At 39.6% G+C, this 20,768-nt stretch overlaps 1 protein-coding gene across 7 annotated transcripts in view; it reads right to left on the bottom strand.

Annotated features, from left to right (window-relative positions):
• Positions 1-20,768, bottom strand: part of hhip (hedgehog interacting protein) — a 106,580-nt gene that overhangs the window by 39,613 nt on the left and 46,199 nt on the right. For all 7 annotated transcript variants that reach the window (XM_062032307.1, XM_062032308.1, XM_062032309.1 and 4 more), the window contains 2 exons: positions 19,926-20,070; positions 17,206-17,407 (listed from right to left, as the gene is read on the bottom strand). In XM_062032307.1, coding sequence (XP_061888291.1) covers positions 17,206-17,407; positions 19,926-20,070 — 347 coding nt within the window. The remainder of the gene's footprint in view (positions 1-17,205; positions 17,408-19,925; positions 20,071-20,768) is intronic.

Genomic DNA, 20,768 nt, shown 5'->3' with positions numbered 1-20,768 from the left:
AACGTTAGAGTGACGGACTAGAATGCAGTTCAAGAGATATCTTTTTTCGTTCTGACCGTAACTTAGGTACAAGCTGGCTCATTGGAATCCACACTCTCTCCTTTTTCTATTGTGGATCACGGATTTGTATTTTAAACCACCTCGGATACTATATCCTCTTGAAAATGAGAGTCGAGAAGGCGAAATGGACATTCACAGTGACTTTTATCTCCACGACAATACATCGACGAAGCTCTTTAGCATGAGCTAACGTGATTGCATCTGTCTCAAATGCAGATAGAAACAAAATAAATAAATCCCTGACTGGAAGGATAGACAGAAGATCAACAATACTACTATCAGGAGACACCGAACCAAACACTGGACATGTAAATACACGGTTAATGTGTATTCGACGCCTGTCGAAGCCTAGCAATGCTGTTGCTAACGACGCTAACTTAGCAACGGGACCTCGTCAGAGCTATGATAAAAACATTAGCGCTCCACCTACACCAGCCAGCCCTCATCTGCTCATCAACACCCGTGCTCACGTGCGTTCCAGCGATCGACGATGCGGTCGGCGGCCCGGAGACGTAGGAAGTCAAGGTGAGGTCGCCGGCGCTAGCGTCTGCTATCCAACAAAGTCCTCCTTGTTGTGTTGCTACAGCCAGCCGCTAATACACCGATCCCACCTACAACGTTCTTCTTTGCAGCCTCCATTGTTCATTAAACAAATTGCAAAAGATTCACCAACACAGATGTCCAGAATACTGTGGAATTTTGTCGAAGAAAACAGAGCTCTGTGTATTGTGTCCAAAAGGGTCCAAACACTTCCGTGGATTTTGTGACGTCACGCGCATAAATCATATCCAAAGGCGTTTTGAACCGGAAGTTCCCCGGGAAATTTAAAATTGCACTTTATAAGTTAACCCGGCCGTATTGGCATGTGTTGCAATGTTAAGATTTCATCATTCATATATAAACTATCAGACTGCGTGGTCGCTAGTAGTGGCTTTCAGTAGGCCTTTAAACCTCATAAAAGTCAAACGACTAATAATTTTTCGGAAATATACAACTTAAAGTTTAGACGTTGAACCGCCGTCATGCACGATTTTAACTTGCCTCGGGCCTTTTTTTGTACCAACGACAGCAAAGGGCAGGTGGGATGATAGACATAGCAATAGAAATGGAAGCTAGTGCATCAAATAAGGAAAGTAGCTAATGAGATTGGTACACCTGTTCTAGTTGTTTAATGTAATACGGCTTAAGTGACAGTAGGTGGAATGTTCAACAATACAAACTCAGCTATGTTTAGTCTTTAAGTGAAGGGACACGCTCCATATGGGTCCATCATTTATTGATACAGTTGCCAATAGAGGAGTGAACTTATTTTTACACTTTTATGACCGTTAAAAATTGCTTGCCAAGTGCTTGCTGCGACCACTCTTTTTGAACGGTTGCTCACTTGAAGGAAATGCATGCTTGTGAAGTTTAAACATGTTCTAAATCAATTGAAATTGAATTGAAATAACGTAAAAAAAACGTGCCTCTCTATTTCTCAAAATGTGAAATCTTGACCAAAAAATTAGTACCGTATTTTTCGGACTATAAGTCGCAATTTTTTTGTATAGTTTGGCCGGGGGTGCGACTTATACTCAGGAGCGACTTATGTGTGAAATTATTAACACATTAGCGTAAAATATCAAATAATATTATTTAGCTCATTCACGTAAGAGACTAGACGTATAAGATTTCATGGGATTTAGCGATTAGGAGTGACAGATTGTTTGGTAAACGTATAGCATGTTCTATATGTTATAGTTATTTGAATGACTCTTACCATAATATGTTACGTTAACATACCAGGCACGTTCTCAGTTGGTTATTTATGCGTCATATAACGTACACGTATTCAGCCTGTTGTTCACTATTCTTTAGTTATTTTAAATTGTCTTTCAAATGTCTATTCTTGGTGTTAAAGTTAAAGTTAAAGTAGCAATGATTGTCACACACACACTAGGTGTGGCGAAATTATTCTCTGCATTTGACCCATCACCCTTGATCACCCCGTGTGGCAGTGGCCGCGCCCGGGAATCATTTTTGCTGATTTAACCCCCAATTCCAACCCTTGATGCTGAGTGCCAAGCATGGAGGTAATGGGTCCCATTTTTATAGTCTCTGGTATGACTCGGCCGGGGTTTGAACTCACAACCTACCGATCTCAGGGCGGACACTCTAACCACTAGGCCACTGAGCAGTGTTGGGTTTTATCAAATAAGTTTCCCCAAAAAATGCGACTTATACTCCAGTGCGACTTATATATGTTTTTTTCCTTCTTTATTATGCATTTTCGGCCGGTGCGACTCATACTCCGGAGCGACTTATACTCCGAAAAATACGGTAGTTTAATTGTATTTTAGTTTTATTGTACAGCAGTTATACAGCTGTACCTCGCTATACGAGTGACCCAGCTTACAAATTGTTCGGGACACAAGCTGTCTCTCGACTAATTGTTACGCTTTGGTTAAGAGCAAAAATTTGGGTTACGAGCCCGCTAGTTGGCGTAGTGAAAGCCACATTGAACCCACTAAGATGTGACCAAAACATCCGGTCTTACTTGCTCGTAAACATTTTCTAAACAGTTCGACGTTTTTTGATCATGAAAATAAATGATCTAAATTTTGATCATTTCTATGATTTCCAATGACAAAACTGTTTTGGAATCGACGAGTCAGTATACCGGAAAACAGACTCTGTTTGACCTCAAGGGTTCTTATTCTAGGCAAATAGTCATGCAACAAATGTCTCTGCCACAACAACCGGGAATTCTCTTTCAAGCGTATTTTGAAATAATCCAGGAAAAAAATGCATGTATTGGACTGATGTGACAACCCTGAGATTACACATCATATAGTGGTTTACTGCAACTCTGAGTTCTGTTTGGAAGTTGTCAGGGGCAGACGGTGACACGGCCCACATGTGGAATCAAAAACGGATGACTCGCCGCTAAGGAATGCAACAGAAGTAACGATGAGCAACAGCAGAGACCCACACCATAAACTGCAGGGGTTCTATCAATCGCAATATGAAGGGAAGTGTTGTGAAAGTTGGTGATACAATCCCAAACAGGCCGAGAGTCTGACTAGATAGTGGCTCGCTGAAGTCAAATAAAAAGAGGAGGTATTTGGGAGAGGATGAACGATTCATAAGACAGGGGATTACTGCGCCAGGAGAATGTCAGAATGTTTTATTGTCCGAAAAGCCTCACGTTGAGATGCTGGCTCCATATGCTGAATGTGGAGGTGAAGCGACCCGTATCCCTAAAATAAACCAAAGGTAACCGCAATTCCAAAGAGGCCGTGATCCAAGTCCAAGGGGTGACACCCAAGATAAACGGTGTTGCAATGGACTGAACTATTTGCTCCCTTGCTAATAACTCCTTGGATTGCTTCATTACTACAGCCATCCCTTTATAGAGCACTAAATACAGCATCTGTCAACATGCTTCCAGTCAGGCGGGGGCGGGGGGTGGTACTCCGTATGAATCTTTCAAGGTATTATCTTTTCATTTGTCACAAACACCTGTTGCTGCTGCATTCCTCGCTTCCCTTCACTTGTGTTCTCTGGGGCGCCGACTTTGGCGTAGTCAGCACACTCACAAAACTCTGCAGAATGTTGAGTAAAATGAAGCGCCGGGATCGAGAGATGTTATATAATTAAGGTCTCATTGTGCCTTTGACCTTTGTCTGGGCTTTAGATGAGCCGGCGGAGTCCATTAATGCAGTGCAGCAGTTTTGGGGCATGTTTACTTGACAACAGCCTAATTAAATAAGGAAAGAACCTGAAAATATGGAGTTTCAATACCAATGACAAATGTTGTAATATACATGTTGGGCCAGTAGTTGGCAATCACTTTGTAAAGACACTACGCACACTCTTAGTAAGCCCTGACTGACATGACAGAAAGGAAATAATCAAAATTGTCAATGAACGTAAATCCAAGATCTCAACTGACTGTAACGGATTTTATATAAAAACAATAGAAAAGGTTTTAAAAAGATTTCAGAACCTTTAACGTATCTCAGCAACTTATTGTTACAAACAAGAAAATTCCCAAACAAAATTTATATTGATTTATAAGACTGAAAACAAACACCAGTTTACTAAATATATTAGACCTGTTCCACAAGTTTCTAAACTTATTGAAGAACTATTTAACAACAGATTGGACAAATTCATAAATAAAAGTGGAACACTCGCAGACAGCCATAATAGAAACAGAGCCAACATCTCAACAATGATTGGCATTAATCGAAAGAACAGAAGAGATTACCAATGCAATAGATGGTAAACGGTGTGCAGCTGCAGTGTTTATGGATCTAAAACAAGAATTTGACACAATTAATCATAAGATCCTAATTAACAAATTCGAACGGTATGACCTCTGTGTTGGTCTGGAACTAGATAAGAAGCTACTTAACCAACAGGAAGCAGTACCTGAAGCTCGGCGAACACATGTCTACATCGTCTTGCAATGTACCCCAGAGATCAATACAAGGACCAAAGTTCTTCAATCTCTTTACAAACGACATTTGTAAAGTTACGAAGGACTTAAAGTTAGTATTATTTGCAGACAACTGTGTTTTGTTCAGGAGAGAACACAGAAGCTCATACAATTAATAACACAATAAATTAACAGATTAAAGTGATGGTTTGACAAAAACGGACTATCCTTGAATCTTAGTAAAACAAAACAAAAATGCTGTTCGGTAACAGTAGAAGAGAGAGTCAAATGCAAATACAAACAAGACGGAGTGGATATTGACAGGGCAAAAGAAACCAATGTTTTGGGTGTAATAAGAGACAATAACATGAACTGGAAATCTAAAAAAAATCAGACAACATAAGGTGACTGGTAAGAAATACATGAATAAATGCAAAATCAGTCCTGGACCAAAAATCACTCCATATCTTCTAGTGCTCGCTAGTGTTACCATATCTGAATGATTGTGTAGCAGTATCAATCAACCAAAGTTTATTTATATAGTCCTTATTCACAGGTGCCTCAAAGGGCTGCATAAACCACAATGACATCACTGGGTAAGGAAAAAACTCAAAACCCAAATGGGAAAACACAGAAAAACTTTGGGAAATAACTACAAAAGTACACTTCATTCACGAACCGTGATACAAAAAAGATTAGTAAGAATAACACAATCAACTGGATATAGAGAACCCTTTATTTATTGAATCAAAAAATTTGAAATTCAATGACTGGTGCATTAGGAAACAGCTAAAATGATGTACAAAACAAACTATAACCTGCTACCCAAGAATGTACAACAATGCTTCCCAACAAAAGAGAATAAATATAACCTTAGAGAAATGTCCAACTTAAAACATTTGCATGCACGTACAACACTTAAGACTTTTAGCAGATCAGTATGTGGAATTAAATCATGGAATGGATTAAGCAAAGAAGTCAAAGTACTAATATGATTCAGTTTAAGAAACTGTTCAAATTTAAAGCACAAAGAAGAACTATCCTGATAAACATTTTAAAATATATTGAAAAATGAGATAATCTTATTCATCTCATTATGTGAATTACAACATATTTAACTATTTATTAAGAAGTTTATTGTTTATTATGTATGGATTTAAATTGTGTACAAATTGAGAACAGGAAGTGAACAAATGTGTTCAAACATGTTGTAATGACAAACTGGAAGTAAGTGATGTATTATATTCGAAATAAACTTACACCATAAACTATAAGCCCAATTGTTACAGCAGTGTGTGTTCTTGCCTAACACCCCTCCTCTGTTGACAGTTTAGATCATTCACATCAGGCTGCATAGAGACAAAAAAGAAGGATGCCGGGTATACTTAATATAATACTCTTCAGATTTGGTTAGCTTTAATTACATACTAAAACCAAATCAATGTATCGCTTGTGTTGTAGGTGACAAAGCATAGTTTTTATGTTTAGAACAAGCTGCAGGCCAACAAAAAATGGCTTCCAAGCTGGACTCCAGACATGCCCGGTGTCCCAGATAGGGAAATGCCTGCGTTTTTAGGCCTTAAAATAGTGTTGTCATGTAGATTAAAGTTCAAAAACAGTGTCAAATTCCGTTCCGTGCCTATATCTGATTTTCCTTAATACTAGTTATTTTAAAATGTATTTTAAACACGCCTGAATCCGATATTCACGTGTTTAGAATAGGTGTGTCCTGATCCGATATTGATATCGGATACCAGTCAGATATCAGAAAAAACACAAGTATCAGATTATATTGGCCTGCATCTAAAACGTCCAATATAATACCGTATTTTTCGGACTATAAGTCGCAGTTTTTTTCATAGTTTGGCCGGGGGTGCGACTTATACTCAGGAGCAACTTATGTGTGAAATTGTTAACACATTACCGTAAAATATCAAATAATATTATTTAGCTCATTCACGTAAGAGACTAGACGTATAAGATTTCATGGGATTTAGCGATTAGGAGTGACAGATTGTTTGGTAAACGTATAGCATGTTCTATATGTTATAGTTATTTGAATGACTCTTACCATAATATGTTACATTAACATACCAGACACGTTCTCAGTTGGTTATTTATGCCTCATATAACGTACACTTATTCAGCCTGTTGTTCACTATTCTTTATTTATTTGAAATTGCCTTTCAAATGTCTATTCTTGGTGTTGGCTTTTATCAAATACATTTCCCCAAAAAATGCGACTTATACTCCAGTGCGACTTATATGTTTTTTTTCCTTCTTTATTATGCATTTTCGGCCGGTGCGATTTATACTCCGGAGCGACTTATACGCCGAAAAATACAGTAACTCCGATACAAACAGTCTGTTGTGCTACCGCTAACGTCTTTTCTTGCTAGCTTGGCAGACAGTTAACAGGTTGTCTTCATTGAAGAGCCTTTTAGGAGTCAATACTTCAAAACACTGTAAAACTGAACATACAAAAGAGTGTCCGCCCTGAGATCGGTAGGTTGTGAGTGCAAACCCCGGCCGAGACTATAAAAATAGGACCCATTACCTCCCTGCTTGGCACTCAGCATCAAGGGTTGGAATTGGGGGTTAAATCACCAAAAATGATTCCCGGACGTGGCCACAGCTGCTGCTCACTGCTCCCCTCACCTCCCAGGGGGTGATCAAGGGTGATGGGTCAAATGCAGAGAATAATTTCGCCACACCTAGTGTGTGTGTGACAATCATTGGTACTTTAACTTTTATAATTGACATGAGATATGCACTAGCTCTATGCTAATTTACATACATTCTACTAATTGGGATTATCGATTTTACACACAGTATTAACACGTCCAAATTTGGCAATCAAATCTTCAACCAGAATGCACGTTGCAATCAAACAGCTGCTGTGTGACAAGTAGGGCTGCAACAACTAATCGATTAAATCGATTAAAATCGATTATTAAAATAGTTGCCGATTAATTTAGTCATCGATTCGTTGGATCTATGCTATGCGCAGAGTTTTTTTTTTTTTAATAAAAAAAAATTATTATTTTTTTTTTTTACTAAACCTTTATTTATAAACTGCAACATTTACAAACAGCTGAGAAACAATAATCAAAATAAGTATGGTGCCAGTATGCTGTTTTTTTTCTCAATAAAATACTGGATAGGATAGAAATGTAGTTTGTCTCATTTATCCGATTATTAATCGATTAATCAAAGTAATAATCGACAGATTAAGCGATTATCAAATTAATCGTTAGTTGCAGCCCTAGTGACAAGTATAACATTCCCTGGCAAACACATTGCGGTGCTCAACCAAATATGAGACTGGGACATTTAATTTAATGTCAATAGACAACACCTTGACTATGGCAACCCACAACCTTAAACGTTAGCTTTAGGGCGGACAAACTGGAATTAATGCATCCTGGCAAATGAGAATCAGAAGTCGGACTGGGTGATAAGACGATATCAATATATATCATGATAGACACGTAATTATTATCAATAAAAAATGCATTTGATAAAACTGTCTATAAATCACCAAAATTATTCCCGAGTGCGGCCACCGCTGCTGCTCACTACTCCCCTCACCTCCCAGGGGGCAGAACAAGTGGATGGGTCAAATGCAGACGGTAATTTCCCCACACCTAGTGTGTGTGTGACTATCAGTGGTACTTTAACTAACTTTAAATGAATATTTTTTTCTTTGTCGAAAGAAACAGGAAATGGTAAAGCAAGGTTGGTTGCATGAACAAAGGCACTCGCTAACCGAGTGAGCACGGATCAGTGGGGGCGACACGCTAACAGCCAATCAGGTAACAGTATCAACTATCACGTTTGGTTGCGCCGTCTTGTTGTCACATGGTTGATTCTTTGCATTAAGTGAGAAGAGAAACTAAAAATGAGTGCTGCAGAGAGCGACAAAACAGAAAAAGTCACCTTGACATGTATGGCAGTTTTTTGGGATTTTTTTAAGGTAACATAGTCAGACCAAGGTGCTCGTAATCAGTAATACCAGGGTTTCCCTTAGATTGCCAAGATACCTTATCAAAAACGACTGGCGACAAATCTAGCATCTTTTTCTTACTGCACTCGTGTTTATAGATTTTACTTCTGTTCCTGACGAAAAGCGAGTTGCATTGGGGGAGCTCCACAAACCACATTAAACCCAGATTCCGGTCTAACAAAGGTCTTAACTCATTCTCCTTCTATGCCACATGAATATGGAATGCACTCCCAACAGGTGTAAAAGAAAGTGCATCTCTATCCTCCTTCAAAACCGAACTAAAACAACACCTCCAGTCAACTTCAACCCTTGACTAACACCCTCCCCCCTCCACATTCCACCTCCCTGGATTGTAAATAACCAAATGTAAATAATCAAATGTATTTCTAATGTAGATACTTGTTCTTATGCTATCTGAACTCACTATGTTCTCTGCTCGCTGTTCATATCCTACTAAGTCAGACCTACACTGTTTCAATGCCCATTTCTCTGATGATGCAATTGTTGATGACTGAAGTGCTGATATCAACTAAACCCTCCTCATCCCACCCCCCGGATTGTAAATATTGTAAATAATGTAAATAATTCAATGTATATACTCTGATGATTAACTTGTGGGATGACTGTATTATGCTGATAGTATATATTTGTACCATGAATTGATTTACGTGGACCCAACTTAAACAAGTTGAAAAACTTACACTACCGTTCAAAAGTTTGGGGTCACATTGAAATGTCCTTATTTTGGAAGGAAAAGCACTGTACTTTTCAATGAAGATAACTTTAAACTAGTCTTAACTTTAAAGAAATACACTCTATACATTGCTAATGTGGTAAATGACTATTCTAGCTGCAAATGTCTGGTTTTTGCTGCAATATCTACATAGGTGTATAGAGGCCCATTTCCAGCAACTATCACTCCAGTGTTCTAATGGTACAATGTGTTTGCTCATTGGCTCAGAAGGCTAATTGATGATTAGAAAACCCTTGTGCAATCATGTTCACACATCTGAAAACAGTTTAGCTCGTTACAGAAGCTACAAAACTGACCTTCCTTTGAGCAGATTGAGTTTCTGGAGCATCACATTTGTGGGGTCAATTAAACGCTCAAAATGGCCAGAAAAAGAGAACTTTCATCTGAAACTCGACAGTCTATTCTTGTTCTTAGAAATGAAGGCTATTCCACAAAATGGTTTGGGTGACCCCAAACTTTTGAACGGTAGTGTATTGGGGTGTTACCATTTAGTGGTCAATTGTACGGAATATGTACTGAACTGTGCAATCTACTAATAAAAGTTACAATCAATCAATCAATCAGCGAGGGCGACGGCATACTTGTTCACACTGCTGCTCCAGTTAGACTTTCTCTCACTGACCTCTTAACATTTGCACATTTTGTAGATCGATGTCTGCGGGTATATCTAAGATATATTCAAATATGTCCACATCGCAGACATGCTGACTACGCTCCAGACAATCGGGTGCGTCTTGTTTACTTCATCACAACATCCGGTTTCTGCAGCGCTGTTTTCGGTGATCGAAGTCTTTCTACGACGGCCAAATTGTTCGGTGCATCACTAGTCAATAGTGCACAAATAACAGGCTATTTATGTATATCCATTCATACTGTAATGACCTGCTGGCGGTAAAGATTTGATTTGAAACACAACATCTGTGCCTGAAAGCGGAATGGCGGGGAAGGAGGAAGTGTTGTTGTGTGTCCGACTGTCCGGGGAAGCACGGAGACGAAAATGTTTGCACGGGGAGGTAAAACCAGTTGGAATTGGGCCGATCGTAGTCATATGATTGGCAATAAAAAACTTTGTGACTTCTTCTGGAGCCGACAATACATGATCGTACTTTATTTTGTTTTCACGTAAAAAACAACTTATTTTCAAGGTGTGGCGGCTATGATTTTGTAGTGGCAGTGCGCCACGTTTAGTTATATTAAGGGGAAACCCTGAATACCACACCACCTTAGTTGCGTTCACCCTAGAGCACAGACGACACTAAATATGCAGAATAGTTCTTTTCAGGTTTCTCGATGTTTACATTTTCAGACCTTTGCACTATTTTGTTATACTTTATGTATTTTAAATTTTTGCACCTTAAATTAAGAGGTTATTTTTAAGTGTTTAATGTGATTGTAGAATTGTGTTTACATTGATTGAGTGTTTTCCATGGTTGTGTTGACATTTCCTTTCCTGTCTGCATTGATAGCTTGGGCAATTATTTTGACTCGGGGGCCAAATTTAGAGAAAAACATGTGTATGGGGGCCGGTATATCTATTTTTAGGAACACTAATACAAAACCTCACAATAATGTCTGATTGAATGCTAAAAACGTTATGACAGACCGCCTTAAAAAATGTAATGGAATTGTACACTTTTCTATGAACGATAAAACACTGAATATTGACAACATATGAACGTCACACCCCCTCTCGATTGATATATTTTACAATAAAGCGAAACGCAACAAAAATGCAACAAACAGCGAAATATGAACGCGATGGGTAAAAAGAACCCCACCTACCATCTGATATACCACTAAGCTTTAGAACTTTGTTGTAAAAATCTCCTTCCGCATCTGTCCCTGACACCCGCATTTCAGGCTGGCCGCTCTGGAAACACTCTGTGGAAACGCTCCCTACCCACACTGCTTGGTGCCTCGTCTGAGCTGCTGTGACTTAGATTACCATAGTAACTAATTAAATTACCATAGTAACTAGTATATCATGCAAAAGCGCAGATTCCAACCATTGAAATACTTTGTACAGTTCAAGACTTACGGTCATTAGAAAACATCACTGCACATCATAATGGCAGCTACACTTTCCATCTTAAAGATCTAAAACATTTTTTGGGGAATGCCCGGCGGGCCAGATTGAAAAGCTTAACGGGCCGCATGTGGCCCCCAGGCCTTAATTTGCCCAGATCTGGTTTAGGGGATTATAATCAGAGGAAGGTTACATGTTAAATAATGTTTACATTTATTATATTTTTCTCCCGGTCTTTATTTTAGATACAGTATGTCTTAAAAATATTAATTATTATCGATATCGACCGATATAAAACACATATTGGGATACAGTTTTCAGCCATATCGCCCATCCCTACTCAGAGGTGTAAGAAAACAAGATATAACAACTAAATAGTCCATTCCATTCCAGACACTTCTATCCAGCAGCACCAAGATCCAGCATGCATCGCCTACATGATTCACAACACGCAATCACTTTATCAAGACTTTTCTAACATTCCGCAATATTAAATCGGATCGATATCGGCCAATTGTCAAGGCTGCAATATCGGTATTGTGTAGGAAACGAAAAAGTAGTATCGGGGCACCGGTAGTTTACATTTATTGAACACCTGAATCAACAAGTATTCAAACACACCCAAAATGCGAGGAAATTACAACACAAGCAAAAAAATATCAAATTACGGTAGTGTTCATTTGTTATATTTGTACACTGCAAAAAGTCAGTGTTCAAAAACAAAAACAAAAAATACAAAAATGCGGGGTATTTTATTTGAACTAAGCAAAATTATCTGCCTATAGAACAAAAAAATTCAGCTTGTCAAGACTTTCCAAAACAAGTAAAATTAGCTAACCTCAATGAACCCAAAAAATACCTTAAAATAAGTATATTCTCACTAATAACAAGTGCACTTTTCTTGGTAGAAAAAAAATGAGACCCTTTTGCTCAATATGTTGAAAAATATTCTTAAATTAAGTACATGCTAGTGCCATTATCTTGACATAATGATATGCGCTCGGCATCATGATTTTTTTTTCATGCTTGAAGTAAAAAATTATTACTTTAAAAAAGTAGTTTTATACTTTGCAACAGTTGATATTCTAGTTTCAAGCATGTTTTACTCAATATAGGTCATAACATCTCAGCAACAAGCTGTAATATAATTACTGAGATAATTTAGGACCAAAACCCTTAAAACAAGTAAAACACTAACATAAAATCTGCTTAGTGAGAAGAATTATCTTATCAGACAGAAAATAAGCAAATATCACCCTTATTTGAGATACTTAATCTTACTTAGATTTCAGTTTTTGCAGTGTACCACTTAAACCACATATATTAATCCAGCCTTAGACTTCATTCTTATCCTCATTTTCCTCCTGACGGACTTGCAGAGGTGCGTCTGCTAAAAGACACATTTCACAACAGTTATCTGCGCCATAAAAGTCAAAAGTATTTTGGCCCTTTTTGCAGTGTTTCTGTCTGCTGCTGTCATGGCACCCAGAGATAGAGAATAACATGCTGTGACGTATTTGTGCAAACTGTGATATATCATTTCACTGCCGCTGATCCAAAGGCTGATACATGTCCGTGGTCTCTGAGCTTTCTGTTGTGGCTAACAGATGTCTTCATTTGGAAAAGACACACAACAAATCTGTTCTCTGGTTGTGCAGGCCTTTTTAAAAAAAGCAACAAAAAAAAAAGCAATGTATAGCAAGGAATTTTGAAATATTTACACAACCTTAAATAAGAAAATACAAGACATAAAAAATAAGTTGTTTTCAAACTGCGTATGGAGTTTAAGCACTCCAAAAGAATGTTAAAACTGAAGTAGTACATTTAAGCTGAGTCTTGTCCAATCTCTTTAGAAACGGGAGGAATATCAAGCAGTTGCGGGGAGACCACAGTGGTGAGGATGACTTGGATGGTGTGCATTTGTGGTGGGACAAGCATACAGAGATCAAATTACAGAAGAACACCCACAGCGCGGCATGAAGCCCACGCCAAAGCAGCACAGCATTGTTTCGATGCTGCTTAATTGGCACATGGAGAGGAGGTGGAGAGGAGGAGAGGGGGATAGAGGAGGAAACACAGGACGTTACAGCATTAAAGCATGTGCATGGTACTGATGATAAACCTGTTATCAGGCACCGTCTCTGGGGGGGTCTTTGTATAGAATGCAGCTCCATCCTGTTGATGCTGCCGGTAAACACCTTAGCCCCCTGGTTGCGTCCACCCTGTGTGGCTTATGGCTTGGGGTGGGGGGTGTCGCCCATCTGCCCGCTAGGATCACAGAACGAGACTCCTGGGACTGAGCCACGTCCTAACTATCATCGTGATCACTTTGTCCCGGAGTGGAGAGGTGGAGAATGGGCGATGATAAGAGAGAGAAAGAGGAAGAGGGGAGCGGACAGAGCAACCCGGTGGGGGCAGTCACATATTCAAATGCCGCGCTTGCTTTCAGTCCTTGTAAACAAACTGTGAATGGTGGCATGCGTGAGGGACAAACTTCCTGTCTGGGAGCGTGCCCTCAAAATATCTCTGCAATGACATCTCCTCATGCAATCTGAAGAATTCTAAACATTTAAAATTAAAAAAAGCCCAAACTCTGCGTCACTCCTTGCATGTAGAACAGAACACAAGGTTGGACACAAGTCTATAATGGTAATGGGATTCATCTATTTTAGGGTAAAACTCTAATCATAAGGTCTTTCCTGACGAGGCAATTTACATTTTCACATTCTGGACTGCCATTTACTGTAAAAATGTAATATTAATGTGTTAATAGAACACTGCAAAAAGCTAGCAGTAGCAGCTATTGTAAGCAGTGCCTGGACTTCTCTTAAGATGCAACATATATGATGACAGTAAATGCAACCTTTAAGGCCTATTTTTAACAAAAATTACAATTATTTTCAAAACTGTAGACTCTTGGAGGCATTACGTTTTGAAAGTAGTGTTGCGTTTAATTGCTACAGACAAGTCACCAACCAAACAGAACTACTCAACGTACTAGTATTTTGAGATACAAGTACAATAACAATAATCCATCCATCCATTTTCTACCGCTTGTCCCTTTTTGGGGTCGCGGGGGGTGCTGGAGCCTATCTCAGCTGCATTCGGGCGGAAGGCGGGGTACACCCTGGACAAGTCGCCACCATACTTGCCAACACTCCCGATTTTTCCGGGAGACTCCAGAATTTCAGTGCCCCTCCTGAAAATCTCCCGGGGCAACCATTCTCCCGAATTTCTCCCGATTTTAACCCGGACAACAATATTAAGGGCGTGCCGTTCTGGCACTGCACTGCCTTAAGCGTCCTCTACAACCTGTCGACGCGTGCGCTTTTTCACCATATAAACAGCGTGCCGGCCCAGTCACATGTTGTATGAGGCTTCTGCATACACACGAAAGTGACTGCAAGACATACATGATCAACAGCCATACAGGTCACACTGAGGGTGGCCGTCTAAACAACTTTAACGCCACACTGTGAACCCACACCAAACAAGAATGACAAACACATTTCGGGAGAACATCCGCACCGTAACACAACATAAACACAACAGGACAAATACCCAGAATCCCTAACTCTTCCGGGCTACAATATACACCCCCGCTACCACCAAACCCCCCCCAATCTCCCGAATTCGAAGGTCTCAAGGTTGGCAAGTATGGTCGCCACCTCATCGAAAGGCCAACACAGATAGACAAACAACATTCACACTCCCATTCACACACTAGGGACCATTTAGTGTTGCCAATCAACCTATCCCCAGGTGCATGTCTTTGGAGGTGGGAGGAAGCCGGAGTACCCGGAGGGAACCCACACAGTCACGGGGAGAACATGCAAACTCCATACAGAAAGATCCCGAGCCCGGGTTTGAACTCAGGACTTCTCAGGACCTTCGTATTGTGAGGCACATGCACTAACCCCTGTAGCACCGTGCTGCCTAATAACAATAATAATAATAATAATAATGGATTAGATTTATATAGCGCTTTTGTAGACACTCAAAGCGCTTCACAGAGAAGTGAGAACTAGGGATGTCCGATAATGGCTTTTTGCCGATATCCGATTTTCCGATATTGTCCAACTCTTTAATTACCGACACCGATACCGATACTGATATATACAGTTGTGGAATTAACACATTATTATGCCTAATTTGGACAACCAGGTATGGTGAAGATAAGGTCCTTTTTTTTTTTTAATTAATAAAATAAAATAAGATAAATAAATTAAAAACATTTTCTTGAATAAAAAAGAAAGTAAAAAAATATAAAATCAGTTACATAGAAACTAGTAATTAATGAAAATTAGTAAAATTAACTGTTAAAGGTTAGTACTATTAGTGGACCAGCAGCACGCACAATCATGTGTGCTTACGGACTGTATCCCTTGCAGACTGTATTGATATATATTGATATATAATGTAGGAACCAGAATATTAATAACAGAAAGAAACAACCCTTTTGTGTGAATGAGTGTAAATGGGGGAGGGAGGTTTTTTGGGTTGGTGCACTAATTGTAAGTGTATCTTGTGTTTTTTATGTTGATTTAATAAAAAAAAACCAAAAAACCACAAAAAAAAACGATACCGATAATAAAAAAAACGATACCGATAATTTCCGATATTACATTTTAAAGCATTTATCGGCCGATAATATCGGCCGGCCGATATTATCGGACATGTCTAGTGAGAACCCATCGTTCATTCACTTCACATTCACACATGGTGGTGGTAAGCTACATTTGTAGCCACAGCTGCCCTGGGGTGAACTGACCTCCACCCTTCATTCACCAGTGTGAGCGGCACTGGGGGCAAGGGGTGAAGTGTCAGTATTTTGGATGGCAAGGGGCGGGAAGCGAACCTGCAACCCTCAAGTTTCTGGCACGGCTGCTCTACCCACGCCATGCCGACCCTACCAACAAGAAGAGGGACAAGAAGAAGACTGCGATCCAGTCTGCGAAGGGGAAGACACCCACCAAACTGAAGAAACAAAACATGACCGACAGTGCAGCCGACCCGTCGATGCCGCTCGAACGCAGCACTGCCAGTTGGCACCAACTGAAGCAGCAGTCAGCTCCCGCGCCCACCAGAAAATATCCAAAAGGCATCCACACCACAAATAAGTCCACTCTCCCAAGCATAAATGACCAGTGTTCAATGCGGCACTTCTTGTGCCAGCAATATTACATTACTTCATAAAACTACTGTCTGAAAGTTTATTTTTCTTTTTAATAGGCGTATTACATGTTAAAATTGGCGTGTTTTGAGGGGGCCAACCACAAAATAAATTCATTGAAATGGGCAACGTTGATTTACAAGCTCGATCATGGAACCAATTGAGCTTGTAAGTTACGGTAATACTGTACAACACATGTTTGTATGCCCCATGAAATCCCGGCATCCTGCCAGGTTTCCCATTCCAGGCGACCGACTGTAACACTGACAGGAGGCCAGGTAGACAAGGTAAACACCACTATTCCTCCTACAACACATATGGTGAGTGAACACCTGAAAAGACTGGGGATAAAAGAATTGCCCTAATTGTAATAAGTATGGATCCAATGTCATCAGAGATGCAGTAACATGAAATTCATCGTGTGCAGTATCGGAACAATGTGGGATAGATTAGGCAAGCCATTAACCCATCTTGTGAGAATTAGTGCGCACAATGCGAGCTGTATGTACAGTTAATTAGCAGAAAATAGCATAATGATTGGCTGCGATGGCATTTGATGAATGAGCTCTTGTTCGCCGCAATTATATAATTGAAGACTAATAGTGAGCAGGCACTGCTTTTAAAGGATTTGTCTCAGCCCAGAGATGTTCCTCGCGGTCAACAACAAGAGCCGCGGTGATGTTTACTTAAGTGCAAACACTTTCATGCTAAATCTCTGTAGGAATACAAATATGGCAGCTGGTTTTTAGTGACTCACTCCTACCTTCAGGCCGCTCTGCACGAGCTTGTGGATGTCCAGGAAGGGCTCCTTGAGCAGCTGGAGTTCATAGGTGAGTATATGGACAAACCCCTCCCTTTCTAGGACAAAGAGCCGCTGGGATCCATCCCCGCAGTGCATAACGGCCACCGGCTGCCGCAGACCACTCAACACCTCCTGGGCACAGTAGCAGTTGTGTTTGTGTTTCCTGGGTAACGGCGGAGATACAAAAAGGTCAGAGAGGAGGGATTGCAGGGGCGGATAATGCAGTTTTAAAGGAAATAGGTGGTAGGAGAATAGGAAGCAGTAGTAAGTAAAAAGAGGCCACTGGTTCACAAGGTGTATTTTGTGTTTTTGATGTATTGACATGATTTACTGTCCCCGGATCCCCACTGAATGCAGTGAAATAGCGCTGACTTTCATGACATCTCGCAAATCCGTGCGTAATCACGTGATAAGAGAAGTAGTAATAAAGTCAACAACAAAATGTTTGTTCTGTCTTTCCAGAGAAGCAGAAGCCAATAAACTCGGTCCTGCCTAAATAAACCACTTTACAACAGTAACTTCGAGTCACAAAACCAGTCCTCTCCATATCAGCTGATATTTGACACAGGGCCCCATAACCCCATTTAGCTGCCCAAGATATGCCTGTACATTATTCTTTAAATTTTGGACCTCCAGAATCATCCATTTGTGTCAACAAGATGAAATTAAGTCTGAAAACCTTATGTCATGTCCATCGCCGTCTTTTAGGACCTTTCAAAGTGTAAAGTACGACAGAGTATTTTATTTTTGTAAACTGCGGTTACGTTAACGCAGAAATGCCTTACTTTTTTGTTGAGTTTAGTGATTATTGATAAGGCGTACTGGCGCTGTGTCAAATAAAAAGTAGCAACCATAGTGAGATCCCAAACTTCTAGTTTACGTCTTGTTTTCACCCATACGTTTCACTGTGACTAGCTTAGGAATTTGCATGCACGTTGCCCGGCTCGTTAATCTTTTTTTCCCCCTTATCATATTTGTATGACCGTGAGAAGCCAAAATCGAAATTGAAATCTGTTTAATTGCCCAACCCTACTTTATGACATCAATCACTTAATAGTTTGGCTTTACAGATGCCACATACAGTAGGCTCTGCAGGTGGTTTGCGGTTTGTAATTACACCTACCATAGTACTAAATGTTATTTTCTTCTCAATGGAAAACAATTGGGGGGTGGCGTCTATTTATTCAAGATTAATAGAGGACATACTATATTTTTATTAACTACGAGTGCATTAAATCAAATGCTCCGTACCCAGATTTGAATGATTCATATGAGCATAGAAAATATCCAAACATTCCAAACAACTCCTCTGTGAGTTGCAAATGAAGGTCAAGGCTGTGCAGTTTGTCAAAATCAATTGATAGCATTAACTCCACATGTGCGGTTTTTTCCTGCTCATTGTCTTTCACTGTCTTTGGAATTTAAACAAGTTAGAATAAAGTCTAAACTGTTCATATTAGATTATTCGTGTAGCAGGGCAGTGGGATCTTCTAGCTTCGGGGGGAAATGGAGATGAAAGGCCAGACTGACGCATTTCTATTGCGTGGGCAATGCTGAACAAAGGCACTCTGAACAAACTTGAGGATTAGACCGTGCAGCGGTCTCTTTGAAAACCTAAGAACGGGAAAGTGAGCATGTGACTCCACCTGTTGCTTCTACACAAACATGCACGTCAAGGTTGAACATGATGAATCTGACGGACCACCACTGGGCAAAGGAAAAATCAATTTCCCCAAAACATATTTCAAACAAGGGTTGTACGGTATTTTAAAATACCAGTACCTTTTTTTTTTTCATGCACCTGATGGCACACCGTGGTGACATTGTTGATAATATGAGCCAAGATGCATGTGAGTCAACACACACTCAGAGCAATTACAAGCGGAAACAGTGTGGAGACAGAGGAGGGAAAGTAGACATGTTTTGGCGCTAAACTAATGAGGTGAAGCAATGCACTACTAGCAGCTAGCATCCCTGCACAGTGTTGTAGCTACTTCTAAATCACTAATCCTTCCGCAATGGTGACAAATAAACTATGTTTCTCACAAATACCATCCATTTTTTATTGCTTATAAACTCAGGAAATACATCCCTGGAAACAGGAGGACTTTAAGTATGAGTCTGACCAATGTATGACCCTGCAACTACTTGGTATCGGACCCAAATGTGTGGTATCACCCAAAATGCATGTAAAGTATCCAAACAGACAAATAAGTGCTTATCACATTTTAACAGAAGTGTAAATAGAACATGTTAAAAGAAAAAGTAAATTAAATTTAACAAGTAGATTAATAACCCATTAATTTTCTATCAATTGTCCCTCATAATTTTGACAAAATAATAGAATGATAAATGACACAATATGTTACTACATACGCCAACAGCCAATATAGGAGCCTTTGTAACCCGTTTGTTTACTTAAAAGAAAAGTTGTCTGGTATGTTGTTCACTACGTTATTTAAAGCCAAAATCGTTATTTGATTGCAATAAGAAACATATGTTTAATGTATCATAACATTTTCTGTTAAAATAAAGCCAATAATGAAATTTTTTTTTGTGGTCCCCTTTATTTTGAAAAGTAGCAATAAGTATCGAAATACATTTTGGTACTGGTACCGATACCAAAATATTGGTATAGGAACAACACTATTTCATACTAAATAACACATTTGGCCACAAACCTGCTGATATCTTCAATTTTCTCATCTCCCAAGTAGTTGGAATCTTGGCCTTGAGGTTGCTTTCGCTGAAAATCTGGAAAGCATAGACTGGCATCTCGTCTCCCATAGTATTGGCAGAACTCGTCCACGTCAGCTTGGAACAATTCTAGCAAACACAAAAAAAGATATGGGGGGGTAGATTTGTGCGTTGATAAATGAAGTGGAGCGGAATTTAGTTTGGTAGCACATGCGTTGGTAATTGTCTGTGCGGTGTTTGTATGTAGGACAAAAGAGAAGAGATGAGTGATAGACGGGAAGAGAAAAGGGATATGATATGTGTGTGAGTGTGTTTGCTGGAGTTTTGCATGATGGGTCAAACCTAACCACAGGAAAGAACAAGCTAGGAGACGTCAAGCCAAACCAAATGTGGACAAGATTTTTTTCAGGCTCCAAATTGTAAATCTGTTGCGAACTGCAAATCATACCGAGAGAGTGGTGATGCAGTCTGGATTCTAATTTACACCGACATGGTTTTGGCTAAGGGGGCAATGTTTGTGCGTATCAAATAATAAATACTTGCATTCGCTACAAACATTTATTGACAATGTACACCAACTGTCAGTTTGATACAAATGTATGGTGTCTCCTGGTGGGTGAGCGAGACATGGAAGTCTTTGGAAAATTGGAAAAAAACTCAGGAACTCGAAATGTTTGGCCTTCGGTATATAATAAACAGGACTGAGTATGTTTAGGATATTAATATTCTTCTTATACACAAACATATCATATATCAGATTGGCTCAATGTACGGTTGATTCTTCGTTTCAGCTTTTTTTTTTTTTCCCCAGAGAAAGAGAACTGCCA

Source organism: Entelurus aequoreus, linkage group LG22 (genome assembly GCF_033978785.1).
Source record: "Entelurus aequoreus isolate RoL-2023_Sb linkage group LG22, RoL_Eaeq_v1.1, whole genome shotgun sequence".
Taxonomy (NCBI): Eukaryota; Metazoa; Chordata; class Actinopteri; order Syngnathiformes; family Syngnathidae; genus Entelurus; species Entelurus aequoreus.
Note: the sequence above shows the minus strand (reverse complement) of the source record. Positions and strands in the feature narration are given on the sequence as shown.